The 19,705-nt window shown below is 44.2% G+C and overlaps 1 protein-coding gene across 20 annotated transcripts in view; it reads right to left on the minus strand.

Moving 5' to 3' along the window:
* The window catches only part of AAK1 (AP2 associated kinase 1), a 165,965-nt gene that overhangs the window by 89,921 nt on the left and 56,339 nt on the right, over nt 1–19,705 (minus strand). For all 20 annotated transcript variants that reach the window (XM_045162274.1, XM_045162275.1, XM_045162277.1 and 17 more), the window contains exon 3: nt 723–841. In XM_045162274.1, coding sequence (XP_045018209.1) covers nt 723–841 — 119 coding nt within the window. The remainder of the gene's footprint in view (nt 1–722; nt 842–19,705) is intronic.

The following is a 19,705-nucleotide window of genomic DNA, read 5'->3' on the forward strand; positions in this document are numbered from 1 at the left end:
GCACAGATTTTAAGATGCCCAACTGAGGTCTGACAATTGTGCAGCCATAACCACTACCCAAAACAGGATACAGAACAATGTCCGTGGCCCAGAAAGTTCCCATATACCCCTTTCTAGTGAATTTCTCACAACCAGATAGCCACTTTCCGATCTCTATTACCATGGGTCACTTTTGCTTATTCTTAACCTTTTATAAATGGAATCAGAGTATGTATGAGTAAACATTTCTAGGCAAAAAAAAAAAAAGAAAAAGCAGAAGCATTCTGGGGGGAAGGATGACATGGACAAAATACAAAGATGTGGAAGGCTACGTCATCATTCACAGAATGATGAAGGACTTGAGAGGGTTGAAAACTAGGACTGGTAGCTGATAGATGATAAGACTACAAGAAGAGATGTGTTGGCAACCTCAGATCTCTGTAACTATTAATAATTCTGGGAACCAAGCTGTTAAGTATGTTTTTCCCAGTGCCTCAAACTATTTCTCTGACCTGAAAATTGGTCAGTTCTCTCAATATGCTTCTACTCCTCAACTCTCCAGCTGAGAATGACTGAGGCAGGAGTAACACCCTATGTCTCTTGGCTGTTCACTCCCATCTTGGGTGAGGCCTCACTGTCATCTCAGGGAAGGAAAGAAGCACTCCCCGGGGCTTTCTTATGAGACGGCATAGTCCCTCCCCAACATTTGAACAAGTGAGCCCAAGTCTGATGGGCAACCTTACCATTATCTGGATTTCTCTCTTGCACACCTGGAGATCATGCTCGTTGTTGACAAACATGCGTTTCAAGGCACATTTCATTCCATTGCTTGTCCTCACCAGAAACACGATGGCAAATCCACCTGGGAGAGAAGCACACACACAAGCTCTTGTAAGTCTTGAAGAAGTCAGTCGAATGACCATGAGGCTGCAGGCTGCTGATGTCACTGCTAATGGTTCTGATGCCATCGTCAGCTAGGCCTAGGGCTGGTCTGGCACAAATGCATTCTTAAGAGTCTGGGACTCAAGAGGTATCGTTTGTGGGATAGGGTAGCAAGAAATCAGAAAAACTGTTCCTGAACTATCTAAAACAAAACAAAACAAAACAGGAGAATAATAGATAAACAGATGAATGAAAAGATGAAAAAAAAGAACCAACTACATTCCAACTGCTCTCCTGGGCACTCTGTCATCGTGAAGTCATGAAGTCACTCAGTCATGTCCGACTCTCTGTGATCCCATGGACTGTAGCCCACCAGGCTCCTCCATCCATGGAATTTTCTAGGCAAGAGTACTGGAGTGGGTTGCCATTTCCTTCTCCAAGGGATCTTCCCTACCCAGGGATCGAACCCGGGTATCCCGCATTATGTGCAGACGTCTGAGCCACCAGGGAATCACTCTCCTGGGCGCTCTGAGCTCTTGTTAATTCATACCACAATCCTAGGAAGCCAGGTGATATTCTTCCCTGTAAGACAATTACTCTCTGAAGAAAACAGAGGCTTAAAGAGATTAGATTCAACCAAGGACTTCTTTAAAAGAAAAAAAAAAAACACCTAAGTCCAATACTTAAACAGAGAGGCTTGGAAATTATTTCAAAAACCGTTCTAAGATAGTTGGCAATCAATTTCGAGAATCTACTTCCCTTCCTTTCTTCTCATCCCTCCTCACCTCATCCCCTGACTAATCAACAATACACTTGGAGGATTACTTCTGCCCTCCCTACCTCATGGGCTGTTGAGAAGACACAGACACAGTTAGGAAAGAGCCACTCTACACAGCAGCCACCAGGGAAGCACGATGATTACTGGGCAGATTTTTTTAATGTCTGCACTAACCCTTCTCTAAAACACAGTTCATAATTCATTAAAAGAGATTACTATAACTCTAACAGGAATCCTTCAATGCTCTAAACTGGTTATACTTTGGTGTTCCACAAATTCTTAGAACTCCTAACCTTGACCTCACTCTTCAGACACTGTCAGAGGCCTTCAGGTCCACTGTTAAAAAGAGTTTGGGTAGATAAGGTGCAGCAAAGCTATCAAAGGTGAAGTTTTGGAATAAGCAGCAGTTACATCAGACACTTAGTCTATCTGCCTGCTCACACACCTGCATTAACTTAGCTTGTACTACCCTGCACATTGACCCTGGGTACTGAAAAAAACTGCTAGGCTGTTCTTTGCTGAGCTACTAGGGAAGACCTCTTTGCATGGAGGTGATGACTAATTGGATGTAGCTGAACACAGAGAGAAGTCAGCAGTACAGGAACTTGAGCTGGGGTTATGGCATAGTCCTGGGGTGAGACAGGACCATTAGTAGTGATTATAGAGACCTCAGGCCTGTGATATAAGACCCGGGTCCCAACCATTCCACTCGAAATCCTCGAAGACCCAGCAGCCCTCCAGCAGCTGTCTGTCAATGTTCTCAGTATTTCCTGTTGTATCTTTATAATAACTGTTCTTTTTCAAATTAACTTGAGTAGGATTCTGTTCCATGCAACCAAAGAGAACCTTAATCATGCAGCATTGTTGCGTTTTTTCATAAAGCACACACATAATTCTGTTAAAAAAATTTTGAACAGACTCAAATGTTCCAAATGTGCGTTTTGATAATGATTTAGCAGAGACTGCATGTTTGTGTATTTCCTGTCATGGTGCTCTTCAGTACTCAGATAAACACTAAAATTTACCATCCAGTCTTTCATTTCAGCTGTCATCTCTCTAATTTTTGTACCTCAATAACATTTTTCATTTTCGTATAATAAAGTCCACTCATACTGCTCAACTGTCGATTTAATTCTACAATTTTGAGTACTTACCATAAAAGATTTTTAAAACCCTAGCATGCATCGACAATAGACAGAAGTCTAACACACATGCAAAAGAACGCAATTCTAAGATGCATATTTTTACATTTTAATTTTTAGGATCAGAATTTTCTTCTAATAAATATGTACATTTAATGCAGTACTATTTGTCTTCCCTTTCCCCCTCAAAAGCCATTAAATTCATGATGTGTCTTATAAGCAATTAAACTTGGAGAAAATAATAGTATTAATATAAATGATAAATTATACAATTTCCATGCATAATCATAATTGTTGTGTGAACAATACAGGTAGGTATTTCTTTTACAGATTTTGAATTTCTCTTTAAATCACAGAACTGCAGACTTTGCACCAGCCGTGCTTCTGTGCTGTGCTCAGTTGCTCATTCATGTCTGACTCTGCAACCCCATGGACTGTAGCCCGCCAGGCTTCTCTGTCCATGGGATTTTCCCAGCAAGAATACTGGAGTGGGTTGCCATTTCCTTCTTCAAGCAGTGCTGCTACAGAGTGTTAAGTCCTAGCATTTTGCTTTATGGGGGAGGAACCACATTTTTAGGACCCAATGGCTAGTTGTGGGCAGAACCTGGACCAGTGTTATTGTCCGAATTATCTAAAAAGTGTTCTTTCCACTTAGTGAAAACTGTGCAATACTCATTTAGATCACAAGGAGACACCTGACGGTGCTGCAGAACAGAAGCTGGGAATGACTAGTTCCTACAGTTCTGACATGCGGCACCACTAAAGGACAAGGTGAGCCTGGAGGAGCAGGTTGGTGATGTGGCAATTCGAGATAACTGCCACCAGGTGGGAGCAGTGCAGCTTTCTTCACCAGGTAGCAAGATGACATTTCCAGACAGGACTGGAGAATCAGTTCCAAGGCCTATGGCAGGATCCAGTCAAGCATAACTGGTTGAGAAATGCCAGCGCAGACTCTCAAAGTCTATGAACAACATTAATCTACAGACAAAGAAATGAGCCGCTATGCTTCCCACAAACAGAATCACGTTTTAGGCATCTATGCCTATTAAGGGGCTTATTTGCAGGCACGTGCTGCATGCTAAGTCGCTTCAGTCGTGTCTGACCCTTGAAGACCCTAAGAACTGTAGCCCGCCAGGTTCCTCTGTCCATGGGATTTCCCAGGTAAGACCACTGGAGTGGGTTCCCATGACCTCCTCCAGGGAATCTTGCCAACCCAGGGATCAAACCTGCATCTTTTATGTCTCCTGCATTGGCAGGTGGGTTCTTTACCACTAGCACCACATGGGCACTTGCAGGTAAGAAGCATTTAAATCACGGCTTAAAAACTAAAACAGAAATAATATTGTAACAAGGACAATAAAGACTTAAAAAAATGATCCACATAAAAAAAAATCTTGAAAAAGAAAAATTGAAGCCTGACAGGATTTGTCAGTTTAAAGATATTAGTCACTTTCACCACATGGCTGACTAAGAGGAGTGTAAATTTCAGGTAGAGCGCAAACAGCATGAATCTTCTTCACCACAGGCCCACATCTGCCACGCGTATCAGGGTGAGAAGAGGCTTGGCCACAGCTGAAGAGGGTATGGGGATTACAGAAGGCAGCTATCAGGCTTCAAGAGAGGTGCTTACCTAAAAATGAGTTGCATCCCTACATCTTGATTAAATGGAAAAATCTAAAGCTGAGCTGGGGAGAGTTTGCACAGAGGGAAGAAAAGCTAACATTCAGCAGAGCCCGTGCCAGTCTGCCCATTGGAGCCTGTGCCAATCGCTCTGCCTACTGGCATTTTTTAAAACACTAAGATAATCTTCAGGATTTTGCTGAAATCCATTTCTTAGGAAAATTCGTGGATGTATTGAATTGTAACAGGAAAAAGGATCTGACCCATTATGTGAGGTAAGGGAAAGAGGCAGGACAGGATAACTTTGACAGACTCACTTTTACCAATTCATTTTAAATCCAGAAATATTTTTATTTCCACAAAGAAACATGCTTTCTCCCACTTTCCCTAAAATACACAGTACTCTTGGCCTCACTTTCTCCCTCTAATTTCTGATGATGCAGATGGGTACTTTCCACTCACTGTATGAATTAGAGGTTTTGTGTTTGGTTCCCCTCTGTATCTTCATGCCCAAGAACAGCGCCTGACACATAGTGAGTCCTCAAAAATGAATTAGCTTTCCTCTTAATGAGGAGAGATTAGAAAAGACTACAGAGAGTGGTGGAGATTGTGGAAAACCAAAGTATATGGTCCATGTAAAGGAGCCGCTTCTATACAACTCAAGTTAATTATTGCCCTGTCGCAATGCAAGAGATGAGAGACTCGGGTTAAATCCCTGGGTGGGGAATATCCCCTGGAGAAGGAAATGGCAACCCACTCCAGTATTCTTGCCTGAAAAATCCCATGGACAGAGGAGCCTGGTGGGCTACAGTCCGTAGGGTCTCTAACAGCTGGACAGGACTGAGCAACTGAGCACACACACAGAGAGAAATATGGACACTGTTCTAATACCAACACTTGGTTTTATTGGTCTTCCTATTTTAGCCGTTCTATTGAGTGTGTAGTGATATTTAACTGTGATTTTAATTTGCATTTCCCAATAGATCGCTTATCTTTCAAATTCAGGATTACCTGCTTTCTACCACTGTCCTGATAAAAGGCTTTAATCAGCACAGTATCAACGAGTCACCAATGAAATTACTGAGATAACTTGGACTTCTACCTCTCAGGCAAAGATGACAGAAATGGCTATCTCTCTCTGAGGGAAAAAAGGAAAGAGAGAATTTGTAATACATGAAAGAAAAAGTGAAAGTGTAGTCGCCCAGTCGTGTCCAACCATTTGTGACCCCCTGGACTCTAGCCTGCCAGGCTCCTCTGTCCATGGGATTCCTCAGGCAGGAATACTGGAGTGGGTTGCCATTCCCTTCTCCAGGGGATCTTCCCGATCCAGAGATTGAACCCAGGTCTTCGGCACTGCAGGCAGATTCTTTATCATCTGAGCCACCAGGGAAGCCCTTTGTAATAGGAAGAGAGGGGATTATATAATTGCTAAAATCTTGTTCAACTTTAACATCAACAGGAGATCATGGTCATCAACATCATTATCTGGACTGAAATCTTTTAAACAGAACCTTCTCAAGGAGCCTGATCATGCTATTCAACACTGGCAATGGGGCTTTTGAAGTAACTGTAGTACAGCTCCTGGCTTTCTCTAAAATAAGCAATCATGCTAGGTGGTACCAGGCCCTGGGGGCTCTTCTGAATGAATTAAGACACCAGTGACTCCACTTAGCAAGGAGGAGTGAGGGATGGGGAGGGAAGCTGAATGAGAAGAGAAGGAAAGCACCAAACTGATGATCTGAGCAGTGATATGCACAGAGATAGGGAACAGCTGGGCAGACAATGAGAATGATTAGACCGTGAAACAAAGAAGCCCATCATGGTGCTGAGGCAGGGTTTCTGGATTTGCTGCCAAAGAGGTTTTTGGTGGGTATTTAGCAATCGAGCTGGAGTCTGGGTTACCAACATCTGCGGCTTGCTTATTTCCTGAAGGTAAAAGGAAACTTCATTTCCTATCATGGGTCCCATCCACACCTTGAGGAATGGCTTCCACTTGTGTGAGAGGAAAGGAAACAGAAACCAGAGCCAGGGGAAACTACAATGAGGGAAACTTCACCCAGACCCACACTCTGCTCATGTCCTCCACTTCTCCACCCTACACGTTCTGTGTTTCTCTTTCAAAATAAGGTTTAACCCAATGACTGCTACTTACTTAATGCAGTTTCTCTTGGAACTAACAGAAAGCTAGCATAAAATAAAACAGCTTTCTGAAGCTTCACTGAAGAATCAGACAGAGAGAGGACTTGCCTGGTGGCACAGTGGATAAGAATCCGCCTGCCAGTGCAGGGGAGTCAGGTTCAATCTCTGGTCTAGGAGGATTCCATATGCCTCCAAAGAGCTGAGCCCACGCCACAACTACTGAAGACCACGTGCCTAGAGCCCGTGCCCCACAACAAGGGAAGCTGCCAAAATGAGAAGCCCACGCTCCGCCCCTGAAGAGTAGCCCCTTACCCCAAAACTAGAGAAAGCCCACGCACTGCCATGAAGATCCAGCGCAGCCAAAAATTAATTAACAAATAATAATCAGAGAGCGAATCCAGTTAAAGTGGTATTAACCCAGGAGATATAAAAGAAAGGACAACACTGGATAAGTTACTGGATCTCTTTGGTCTCCATTTCCTCAACTGCAGAAATTAAGGCCAAATTAGTGGTATTTAAATGAATGGGTCCCTCGGAGACGTAGGATTACAGGAGATGCTGCGGTGGCTCCACATACAGCTTCCTTTTATCTGCTGAATATTCATTCTGAAAAAAGGGGGGAAACTCTGCTTTAAAGGAGAAAAAACCCAAAGAATAGTCCATATCCCTATATAAAGGTAAGGAGTACAGCACTGTGAGTCACACAAACAGCCTTTACCTACAAGCCTACCACCGACACATATGTGCACAGGCAGCTACAGAGGTGGGAGTCGGGGCAGGGCCACCAGATCCACTCTATACTGAGACCGTGGAGTATTCCTGTGGAGTCCAGCAGGTTAGGTTCAAACCCTGGCTCAGGAAAGCCACGGTCTCCCTGAGGCCCCATCCTTTCACCTTTCAAGGGTGGCTGAGATTCACCTCTTAGCTTTGGGGAGGACTGAATGACAGGCGAGGCACCATCATATCCACAGGAGGGATATGATGAATACAGGTTGTCTGGCCTTACCTCCTCCCCACCCAAATCCTCTGTATTTATGGTAGATACAAGTGGTATCTAAATGAATGTCATTAAAGTTTTAAATCTGGAGTATCTTCTTGAGATAAAGGGCATAAACTCAAATACCTACAGGGGCCAGACAGACCATCTAAAGCAGGGAGACAGTGCAGGCATAACAAAGTGTACAGAGGGAGCCTGCTGATGGGAGATCATGAGCAGGGGCGGACCCGGGCAAACCAGAAAGGGCACACCCCGTTCATGAGGCGGCTGCTTCCCAGTGAAGGCCAGCTGTTGCCATGGAGGAATGTGGGCTGAGGGCTGCCAAGTTTTTTGATGTCCAAAAGAAGCTCGATTTTTAGGAGAAATCTCCTGATTTTTAAATCCTGGCTACAACTGTAGAAAAGTTCTTCACCCCTGTGCAAGTCAAGGAAACCCATTTCCAGGCTAGGACTGAACGAGACAGCCCAACTTCAACTTTTACGAGAGTCCTGTGAAGTAGCGGGACATGTATGACCAACTCTACTTGACCAGCTGAGCAACTGAGGCACAGAGAAAAGCCCAAGTGGCTTCCCAGTGCTGCCACCTAGAGGCAGTGCCAGAGGGCGGCAATCCAGGCACACCAATTCCTGGCCCTGACTTTGGTCCACTCTCCTTCGCTGCTGACTTTCCCTCCCCACAGCAGACCCTACAGGACACCTCCATTACCAGGGAAGGTATGGGAAAAGACACGGTGAAAGGCAAGGGACCTGCCCAGGGCTTGGCCTCCCTCACTGGCCTGGTGGGAGGGAGAACTTGGGTGCAGTGTCTGTGAGCTCCCGCAGGGAGTGACGACCAAGAGGCTGACAAACACCCATCCACAACTGATTCACATTTTGCCAAAAGTTTCAGAAGGAACGAAAGTTTTCTAAACTCTAGAACAGATGGCAAGGAGCACAGCAAAGATTCTGCAGGAGAAAAGGTCAATCTGCAGCATTTGTTCAACACTGATTTCAGTGGGGACTTGGGGTTTGTTTTTTTAACGTCAATCTCGCCTAACTCGCCTCAAATTAAAAATCGCCATGTGCCAGCTTCCTTCTGGGGAACGTGTCAAAGCAGTCCCTGCCCCAGGCAGAAAGAACACCCAGATGGGGGATGTCTGGGGTTCTCAACCTCCTCTCTCCCCATCGGGAGCTGTGGGCACAGTCAGACACTGGCAAACGCTGGCAGTGGTCCTGAAACATCAACAGAACCCAATCACGGCCACAGCCCAGGTTGAACACGGGGCAGCTGGCAGCTGGCTCTTCCTTTCTAGGAATGTAACAACTGGGGAACATCTGTAGTTCGGGGGTTCTCTCTAGGCAAAATTCTCCTCCATCCCCCAAAAACTGCCAGAGAAGGTACCTGCCTGCGTGGAACAAAAGGTCCGAGTTTAAGAAATTAGGAGGAGGGATAGTTGAGTTTGGGATGAACATGTACACACCGCTACATCTAAAACAGATAACCAACAAGGACCTACTGTATACAGCACAGGGAGCTCTGCTCAACGTTATGTGACAGCCTGGATGGGAGGGGAGTTTTGGGGAGAATGGATACATGTATATATATGGCTGAGTCCCTTTGCTGCTCACCTGAAACGATCACCACGTTGTTAATTAGCTATTCTGCAATGTAAAATGAAAAGTTTAAAAAAGAAAGAAAGAAATCAGGTTGGCTCACACACAGCAGAGGCTTGTGAATTACTGCACGTAAAACCAGAGCACGTTGGGCCTGGACTGTCACCATTGGAGATCAACCAGACAAGGGCCTTTCCCAGAGCCACCCGGCCCGTCTTGTCGGAACTGTTTCCATGGCATTAGCTGTCTAGCAAATGCAGAAATGGTGAGAGACATCAGCAGGGCCAAGGTCTTTGTTCACTGATATCCTCAGGTCATGCTGAGCCATTTTCTCTTCTCTATATTACAAGCCAGGGTGATCTTATAAAAACAGAAATTGAGTATCATTGTTCTGTTTGAAAATCCACGTGGCTTCTGGCCCTCCTTAGAAGGAAACTCCAAAGGCTGACATGGCCCACAAAGCACCCCATGATATGATGTGAGATCTCTCTCTCCAGCCTCATTCACATCATAGCCTCTCACTGCTCACTCTGTTCCAGCCATGGTTGCCTGTTTTCTTCCCACATGTTGCTTGTGCTCCACGCTACCTAAAGACGGCTATACATATCCCTCCCTCTGCCCTATTCACCTCATTCCTGGCCTGAGCAGCTCCCACGAGCCATCCTTCATGTTTCAGGCTCGATGTCATCTCCCTGATGAACCTCCCCTGACTGCCCCAGTCCCCACTCCCTTCCTCTTCTGATCAGGTTACATACCTTGTTATACACACACCCTCCTCTTTTCCTTCCGAACGTTATCAGGAGCATAATTCAATACTTAGGTAGCTAATTCCTGGTTTGACGGCTTCTTTCCCTGAACCCTGTAAACTGCACAAGGACGACAACTATCTCACTGTGGCCTGTGTCATGAAGCACAGTGCCCGCTGCATAAGCAGTCCTCAGGTGTCTGCCCAGCACCCTAAGGATACCAACAAAAACAAGCAAACAAAACCAAAAAGCCCACACCACACCAAACTGAGACACACTACACAGTGCCGGCTTTTCAGGAGGTTAGAATCTAGCAAGGGGAAGAAGGGACACATTTTGAGAAGGTCCGTGGGTGATGAGGCAGCCCATCCACAGAGCAAAACCAGAGTGCACGGCCTAGCACAACGCTGGGTCCTCTGAGACAAGGCCCACTGGATGGTATTCTGGGGTAACAAGCACAGGTGCAATCTCTACAGAAACCTCTGCACTGTCAGAGTGCCACTTGTTCCATGAGTGATTCCTTCTTTTAAAAAGAACACTTGAGCTGAAAAGAAAAACCCTCTTCAGTTGAGAAGGAAAAGAAATCAAAACCCCCGTGCCCACTGCTGCCTCATCCCTCAGCTGAAGAGGTGAAGAGCCTCTTGGGCAGGAACTGTCTCGCCCCCGCCCTCCCTCAAGCCATCAGTGGCAGGTGTCTTCTAGTAAATGGTGTGCAAACCTGGAGAGCAGCTGGGACCGGCCAGAGGGCGTAGAATCTGTGCCCAGGTTTGTCAGCCCCCACCACAGACACCCAAGCCCCAGCTCGAATCATTTCCACCAACACTTTGTTTTTTAATACTTATTTTATTGTTGGCTGCCTTGGGTCTCAGCTGCAGCGTGCAGGCTCTTCACTGCAGGGAGCAGACTCTAGAGCCTGTGGGCTCTGTAGTTAGCGGTACAGGAGCTCTCTAGTCAAGACATGTGGGCTTAGTGGCTCTGAGGCATATGGGATTTTAGTTCCCCAACCAGGGATCAAACCAGCATCCCCTGCATTGCAAGGAGGATTCTTAACCACTGGACCACCAGGGAGGTCCCTCCACCAACACTCCATGTGTGTTACTCGCCCACTTTCTCCAAAGAACTGCGAAGTCAAAGTTTGGCTGACATTCTTTTAGCTTCCAACTGTTAATTCCAGAGCATTCCATTCTAACTTCATGCTTCAAAGCTTACTTCAGTTTCTGCATTTTGTGCTTTCAGAGTAAGATCAGGTTAACCAGCTCTGTTCCAGAAAGAACATTTTCTATTGTGGTGATTTGAGCTCAGCAGCCAGGCTAAACTGTGTCTTTTGTTCTCCTGGGACAGGCACTGACATCAAAGGTACATAATAGAAGAGTTTTCAATTCTTCGGTTTCATTAGAACTGATTTTCAAACACATCTGCTTTGTCCAGGTCACCCTAATCTCCTCGACCCTCCTGGTTATGAGGGAGACAAGTCCCCAACCTGGAAAGCAGGGTGACATTCTCTCAGCTCCCAACAGTTAATCACAGCCCATTCCAACTTCATTTCATGCTAAAGCCTTTTTTCTGAAGTTCAGGATGTCTGACTGGACTACCCATCACCGTCCACCAGCTCCCAGGTCTTGGACCCCTTCACCAGTACCTGTGCACCAGCTCCTAATCTCCTTCCCACCCCAACTCTCACCATTACCCAAGTCTTAACAATTCTATCCCTTAAATCTCTCTGGAATTCACACTGCTCTTTCACCCCTGACACTCCTTCATATGCTTCTCTTTTCCTATTGGAACTAAAATAGAGTTCTTAGTGTCATGCCTTGGATCTCTTTCCAGTCTTAAATTCGTATCTAAAAACTCCTCTTAAAAGGATTCATTAACTTCCCAAAGTCAGAATAAAGACCAACTTCCTGAACGCAGCAGTATGCTAAGAATCTTTATATTTTCCCCCATTTTATTTTGAAGAATTTCAAACACACAACAAAATCAAAAAGATCATACTTTCATATGGTGAACCTCCCTATGCTCACCACCTAGAGTCTACAAATTGTTAACATTTTGCTACACTTGTTTTATCACATATTTATCATCTGTCTATGTAATCATCAACTCATATTTTTGATGCATTTCCAAGAAAGGTGTAGACCTTGGTGCACTTCACCCTAAACACTTCAGCATATCTTTAACTACTATTCAGAATTTACAGTTCTTTTGGAGGGGCTGGGTAGAAATAAAATCTACTTACAGAGAAATGTATAAATCTTAAGTATATTATTGGATACTTGTTGATGAATGCACAGTCAAGTCGCCCAAACCCCTAACAAGATATAAAACCTTTCAATCACAGAATGTTCTCTCAACCCCTTCCCAGATAATCCCACCCTCGTATCCCCCATAGATGCAATCTACTTCTAGTTTTATCAGCTTTAAACCTTCATATAAATGGAATCATACCGTATGTGCTTTTTTCTGTAAGGATCTCTTATTTAACATAATAGTTTATATTGGTATCAGTAGTTTGTTGCTCTTATTGTTGACCCATGTATCTTTTCTCTTACTGATCGACATTTGGGTTATTTCCAATGTGGAGCTATTATGAACAAAACTCTAAACACATTCTTTTACAAGTCTTTTTGTGTCATATGCTTTTATTTTTCTTGGGTAAATACCTAATGGTAACCCACTCCAGTATTCTCGCCTGGAGAATCCCATGGACAGAGGAGCCTGGCAGGCTACAGTCCACGGGGTTGCAAGAATCGCACACAAGTTAGCGACTAAAACAAATAAGAGTACAAGTGCTACACCACTGAGTGGGTGTACATTTAGTTTTACAAGAAACTGCCAGACCTTTTCCCAAAGTGGTTGTACCACTCTACACTCCCACCAACAAAATATGCTCTAGACCTTGATAACCTGAGTACTTCCTGTCTTCGCCCAGAATCTATCTTCCCATGCTCTCTCCTCTACTACCAAGCTTTCAGAACTAGAACTTTTTTGCTGCATGCCATTCCCTCTGCAGAGAACATTCTGACACAATCCTCTGCTAGATAAAAGGAGTTTAACATTGCTAAAATAACACCTCTTCCATGAAGTCTTCCCTTTCCCTGATAATTGCCCCCCTGGCTTTCTTTCTTTTTTTTTTTTAAATTAGAGGATAATTACTTTATCCCCCTGGCTTTCATTATCACACATTTGGCCTGTACTTTTATTGCTGCACTCAGCACAGAGTGTTGTGACCTCCTGTGACATGCTCATCTCCCTAGGAGACAGGCTAAAGCAAAGAAGGAACCACTCTTTTCTGCCTTGGCAGAAAGACCTGTTATGTCACCATAGTACTTTATTATATACTATATGATACTTTGTATTTTTTCATAAAGTATACTATGTATACTTTAAGGCTATCATTAAACAGGGCTCTTAGGACTTTGAATACTATGCAAGTATACGAACAACATTCCACATTATTCTCTAGGTGGGGCACTTGAAAAATGAGTCACCAAAGAAAATTAAAATGGCAAGAAGAGCTTCTTGTTTCTCCTGGAGTCCTCAGGGCTAGCACGGTGTTTGGTATGTTTGCTGCTGCTGTTCTTGTTGAGTCACTAAGTCATGTTCGACTCTTTTGCGAGCCTCTGTCTATGGGATTTCCCACGCAAGAATACTGGAGTGGGTTGCCATTTCCTTCTCCAGAGGATCTTCCTGACCCAGGGATCAAACCTGCATCTCCTACACTGGCAGGTGGATTCTTTACCACTAACCACCAGGGAAGCCCATCTTGGTACACAATAGATGATTAATAGATATTTCATAAATTAATAGCAATGTGAGAATGCTACTTCCCTGCTGACAATACTCCTCTAGCCCCAACCACCTACAAGATGAAATCCTACCCTTAATGCAGCAGACGAGGCCCATGAGAGTCTGGAGCCCACACAGCGGAGGGACTGGACAGTGTCCCCTAGTGCCTCGGTGCTTTTTGCTTATGTTCTGTATCTGGAATGCCTGCCTTCTCTTTAATTAGTAAACGAGTAGCTGTTAGTCCAAGTGCAACTCAAACCTGAGCTCCTATGTGAACTTTGACCTAACAGAATGCCCATCCCTGCCTTATTTTCTAACCCTGATTATAGCCCACTTGTCTGCAAACCAGTCTTTGAGGACTATAATCTTTCACTCACAGGGCAAAGATTTTACTTTATTTTTATTCACTGTAGGAAACACAGTAGCCTAGCTTACCATACGCTCTACCCCATGCTGAAATGATGATCAGATACGTTACATCAGATGGCTGCCTCCTCCTGGCCATCACTACCTGGACCAGGATCAGGTAGCAGCCACACACTCTCTCTTGAGAATCTGAGTACCAACTTAGGAACTGGAATCAAGACAGTGTGGGACAACCATGCGGACTAGGCTGGTAGCTACTGTCAGTCATATCCATGCTCACAAATAATCAGAGAAGAATGTTTTGTCAAAAAAAAAAAAGGGGGGGGCAAGACATCAGAGCAGACACTTGGAAGAAGCTGCAATTCGAGACTATGAGGCTCCAAGAGGAGGAAGATGGGCAGAGACACCTGATAACTTTCCAGTACTCACAAAATCCAGCTTCACTTCCTGCTGTTGGGTTCTGGAAGGTTCCTTTATATTTATTCAATGCATTCCTTTTGACTTACTCTAATTTGAATTAAATTTCTGTTCCTTGCAACCCAATGACCCTGAGACACCTTGCACCAATATGTTTATAAAATACATAAGCTTTGATACAATCTAAATTTTAATAATTTTAACCATACAGTTTCCTTTAATAGAAAACATCCAGAACAGAGTGTTAGAACAGAGTACTAAAAATTATACTTGAAGAGTGAGAATTCTTAAATTTAAAACTAGATTTAGAGATTTCCTTTGTGATCCAGTAAGACTCCATGCTTCCAGTGCAGAGGGCCTGGGTTCGATTCCTGGTCAAGGAACTAGTCCCACATGCCGCAACAAGAGTTCATATGCTGCAACTAAGACCAACACAGTGAAATAAATAAATACTTTAAAAAACAAACAAAAAACTAGATTTACATGAAAACAGAAGCTGCATTAACATACAAAGCTCTAAGTAAGAAAATGATGAAAATCCATCTGGGAAAGGGCAGATACAGGGCGCCTGAAGGAAGATGGTCTGTGCTGCAGCCTTCCTTGGGCTCAGAGACCAAGGAAGTTGGGGAGTTGGGGAGATAAGACCCCCCAGCACTCAAAGCACTAATTACTTGGGGAGGCCGAGGAGATGGTTTTTACCAGAGATCATCAGAAAGCAATCATAAAGAAGAGGATTTAGTTCTCAGACGGAGTGGGGTCCTCAGACTGACAGGGTGGAGTCGTTCACATTAAGTGAAAGAAGAGCCCAGCCATGGACCACCCTGGGGAGGCCTGTCAAGAAGGTTAAGTCTCTGCAGGGCCCTGGAGGACCCGGCACCACACAATGCACTGAATCTACGTGGGGAAACTTCCTTTACCTTTGGTGTAAAGCCAGGGTCGAGATTAAGGTGAGTGGAGTGAGATACTTGCTATAGGTACAAAAAGACAAAGTCAGTATTGATGATTTTGTTCCTTCTGCCTCAGGCTGCAGTACAGCTGGGTACATGCATGCCCAGTCACTTCAGTCATGTCTGACTCTGTGTGACCCCATGGACTGTAGCCTGCCACGTTCCTCTGTCCATGGGATTCTCCAGGCAAGAATACTGGACTGGGCTGCCATGCCCTCCTCCAGGGGATCTTCCTGATCCAAGGATCTTGTCTCCTGAGTTTCCTGCATTGGCAGGCAGGTTCTTTACCACTAGTGCCACCTACAGCTAGGTACAGCACTATTAAACTGATACCGGTTTTATTTTAAATTCTGGTATTTTGTTCACCATGGTTTCTTGCATTCATTTTTTAAAAATATTTATTTATTTGGCTGCATTGGGTCTCGGTTTCAGCATGCAGGATATTTCATCATGGCACATGGATTCTCTAGTTGCAGCGTGGGCTCAGTAGTTAGGGCACTCACACTCAGTTGCCCTGCAGCATGCGGGATCTTAGTTCCCTAACCAGGGATCGAACCCACGTCCCCTAGATTGCAAGGCGGATTCTTAACCATTGGACTACCAGGGAAGTCCCTCTTGTATTCATTTTTATCTTTTAAATATTACATTAAAACACTGCTGTTGACAACTAAGTTTTTGGGTGCTCTCTTCAGTTCCGCACTGAGGTGAGTGTCTCACCCTAGCTCTGGCCCAACATGAAAATGCTGTCTGTACATTAGAGAAATCTGCCGGGGCACCATACTGTCCTTCCCTTCTGCCCAAGGGAAGACCTGAGAGCTCAAGACATTCCTCAGCGGGAAAAGAGAAACTTGGTGAGGGATTCCAAAGGAAGTGGGAGCTGGGAAACCCAGCAGAGAAACAGAGCTGTGGAGTCAGTTTCTGGCTCTCAGTGGGAACTACAGTGATGCTGTTAAGTTCCAGGGATGGCCAGCTCCCGAGCTCCTTGGCCACAGCTGAGATCAAACTAGACCCAGGAGCCAAACAACATAAAGAAACCAAGCTTCACTGAAGCAGAGACCAAGTCTTAACAGTCCAGACACCAAAATACCATAAGCTTATCAATAAGATCAATACTGAGTACCAGCTAAAACAGAACAGAGCAATACAGGTTAGGGAGAAAGAGGAGTCTTCCAATCATCAGAGTCTTGGGGGCGTCTCATCAAAGGGTTGAAGGAAAAGGCTATGGGGTCAGTGCAGAGCAGCCAGAAGCCTAGGGGGAAAATATCTGAAGCTTAACTAGCAAAGTGCTCACTCACCTGGGAGCCTGGACAGGCACCAGGAGAAACCAAGGTGTCACAGGGTTCTAAGAGGTTTATGCCCAACAAAGAAGGAAGAGAGATCTGAAGAACAGATCCAGCCAAACGGGAAGTAAGAGTTCTGGATACCACCCAAGCATCCAGTTCTGTTAAGGCTACAGTTCAAATAAAGTTGAGAGGAGGGAAAAAATGAGAGCTGAGTATTCCCCAAGCTATATCAAACAGGCTGAGTTAGGCAGCCATATCTCCTGGTAGGAACGTCAGCTGGAATTGCTTGGAAAGCGACATGGAAACGTGTATAAAAAGCCCAATAGATCTTTTGACTCCAAAATTTCACTTCTGGGAATCTATCCTAGGGAAATATTCTGAAATATTCACAAACTGTGTACAAAAATGCTCAAGATGAAAAAAATTATAGCGTGAAAAATGGAAATTACTTAGATGTCCAGTAAGAAAAGATTTGGTTAAAAAAATGAAAGTTTGTTCATATAAGAGAATACTACATAGCCATTAAAATACTGAACATTTTTAATGTTAAAATGTGCACAATATATTCAATAAAAAGAATAAGATACAAAGTTCTGAGTTTATTAAGAACAGCTATGTAAAAATGCATATCTGTTGTGAACAGACTAGAAGAAAATACAACAAACAAAACGCGATGATTAAAAACATGCAAAAATTTTTCTAAGACTGAGTTACCTGGGAGAGATGACATTATAGATGATTACTTTCTTCCTTATCCTTTTATTTTCCAGATTTTCACTAATGACCATATATTACCTTTCTTAAATTATTAAAAGAAAACAAAACAAAACAAAACACTTTTTGTTGTTTATTTTTAAAGAAAAACCTGTGCTCCAAAACCTGGGAGGCATATTAAGAAGGTATTTCCATTCCAAAAACAACCAGGAAGGAGCACAGCAAAAACAACCAGGAAGGAGCACAGCAAAATCGACCAATGAATGAAAATCCACGGGGACAAAATTTCTTCTGCCCCTGGGGTAAAACCAGGACTGGGACTGGGGTGAGGAGAGTGAGGCAACAGCCTGGGGCATGAAATTTATACAAGTGCTCGAAAACTCAATTATCAAGATACATAGCATTTTAATGTATTTTTAAGTGCAAATAATGGCCAAAAAAATCCAGAATGAAAAAAATTTCAATTTTAAATAAAGACAGGATCAGTATTGATTTTTTGTTTTGTCTTAGACTCCAGTATGGCTGGGCACAGGGCTGTTACTGATCCTGTCTTTACTTTAAATTCTGATATTTTGTTGATCCTGACTGGCTAATTGCCTAGGATTTCCCGACCTTCCATGATGGTCAGGGCAGTGAGGTGGAGCAGTCCCTGAGTGCTCCAATGGCGGTACTAAGCGGGAACAAAAGGAGAAAGATGATGGCCTCGAGAGGGTAAGTAAGTGGTCTTGAGAGGAATCTAGAAGGCCCATGAACTCTCCCAGGTTTCCCCAGACCACGACTCTAGCTCGACTTCTCTTTTCACTGACTTTTTATGATTAAAATATATGACTGACACCAACCATAAAAGGAGCATTTAGTCCTTAACAAAGTACTATTTTAAAATATTTATATGTTGGCAATTATGCTTGAGTTTCATCACGATACAAACAAATGATACACACACAAACATTCAAAAAGTGAATGCCGGTGAATTATAAAAATCAGCTCAATTAACCATGCTTATGAAAAGTTCTTCAAGGCCTGAGTTCACTAGGTGACAGAGAGGCACACAGACCTAGAAAACAATGACCTCTGAGTTCAAAAACTCAAGTCATTCACTGACCAGAAGCATCACCACCCTACACAGCTGGCTAAAAAAACTTCTCTGTTGTTAACACCAATGTCATCAAAATATGGAGAGAGAGAAACACACATACAATAAAACACGCCACAGCATTAGAGCCACGTGGCCTATGCTCCATCTACCTTTGTATCTTCCATCTACTTGACAGCACATCTGTTTAGGACACATCCAAAAATAGCACGATCGAGATTCAGCTCTGTGCCAGGCATCTTCGCACGCACCCACTAATTGCATCCTCATGACAACCCTGTGAGGCTGTATTATTATACCCGCCTATCTGATGGGGAACCACAGGCTCAATCTCTAAGCAGGAGAACCTCAATAACCTAGGCATACGCCCTGTGCCCTGGATCTGTGCCTAGCAGGCCCATTTCCTAAAGCCCACCTACACAGCATGCTTCTGAAGTCTCCTCCAAAGACTTCCCTGGTGGGCCAGGGGCTAAGACTCTGGGCTCCCAAAGCAGGGGCCCTGGGTTCGATCCCTGGTCAGGGAACTAGATCCCACACGGCGCAACTACGAGTTTGCAAGCTGCAGCTAAAGATCCCACATGCTGTGACTAAGACCTGGCAGAGCCAAGTACATAAATAAATACTAAAAATAAATACTAAAAATAAATAAATAAAGTCTCCTCCAGCACATTCTTCTGTGATTTTCCCATCCAAATATCCATCATCCATTCAGAGACTCAAGTCCCATTTTACCAATAAGGAAAGTGAGACAGAACAAAGCAAGGAATCTAGTGAACTTTCTACTCTGACCTTTGGTACCACCCAGTTAGAAGTGGGTCGCTGTGCTGGCCTGAGGAACCAGGCTGCTCTGTAAAACACTGCACTCCCCTGCAACAAGGGAGAAATGGTACCCTCGTGTTAACTCTTCCTACATCCATTCTAGGTGACCCCCCCAACCCCGTGACAGGGAAAGCTGAGCGACAATATGGGAGAGCACCAAGTAACTCCTGGGGCGTCAGTTTTCAGCACATCTTCTACCTTTCAGCAAAGTGGAGGAGATCATTTCCCAGACCTGCCTGCAGGACCAGGCTGAGGGAGGGATTTCAACTACAAGGCTTGAGTTACAGTTGCTCCATGCTGGCCCTAATCCCTATTCTCTTGCCCTTTGCAGTAACCCCAACAGGAGGAGGCAGTCTGCAATCTACATCATGGCAGAAAGGAGACCAGGTACTGGCAAGAGACCTC

The sequence above is a fragment of the Bubalus bubalis genome, chromosome 12 (assembly GCF_019923935.1).
Source record: "Bubalus bubalis isolate 160015118507 breed Murrah chromosome 12, NDDB_SH_1, whole genome shotgun sequence".
Classification (NCBI taxonomy): domain Eukaryota; kingdom Metazoa; phylum Chordata; class Mammalia; order Artiodactyla; family Bovidae; genus Bubalus; species Bubalus bubalis.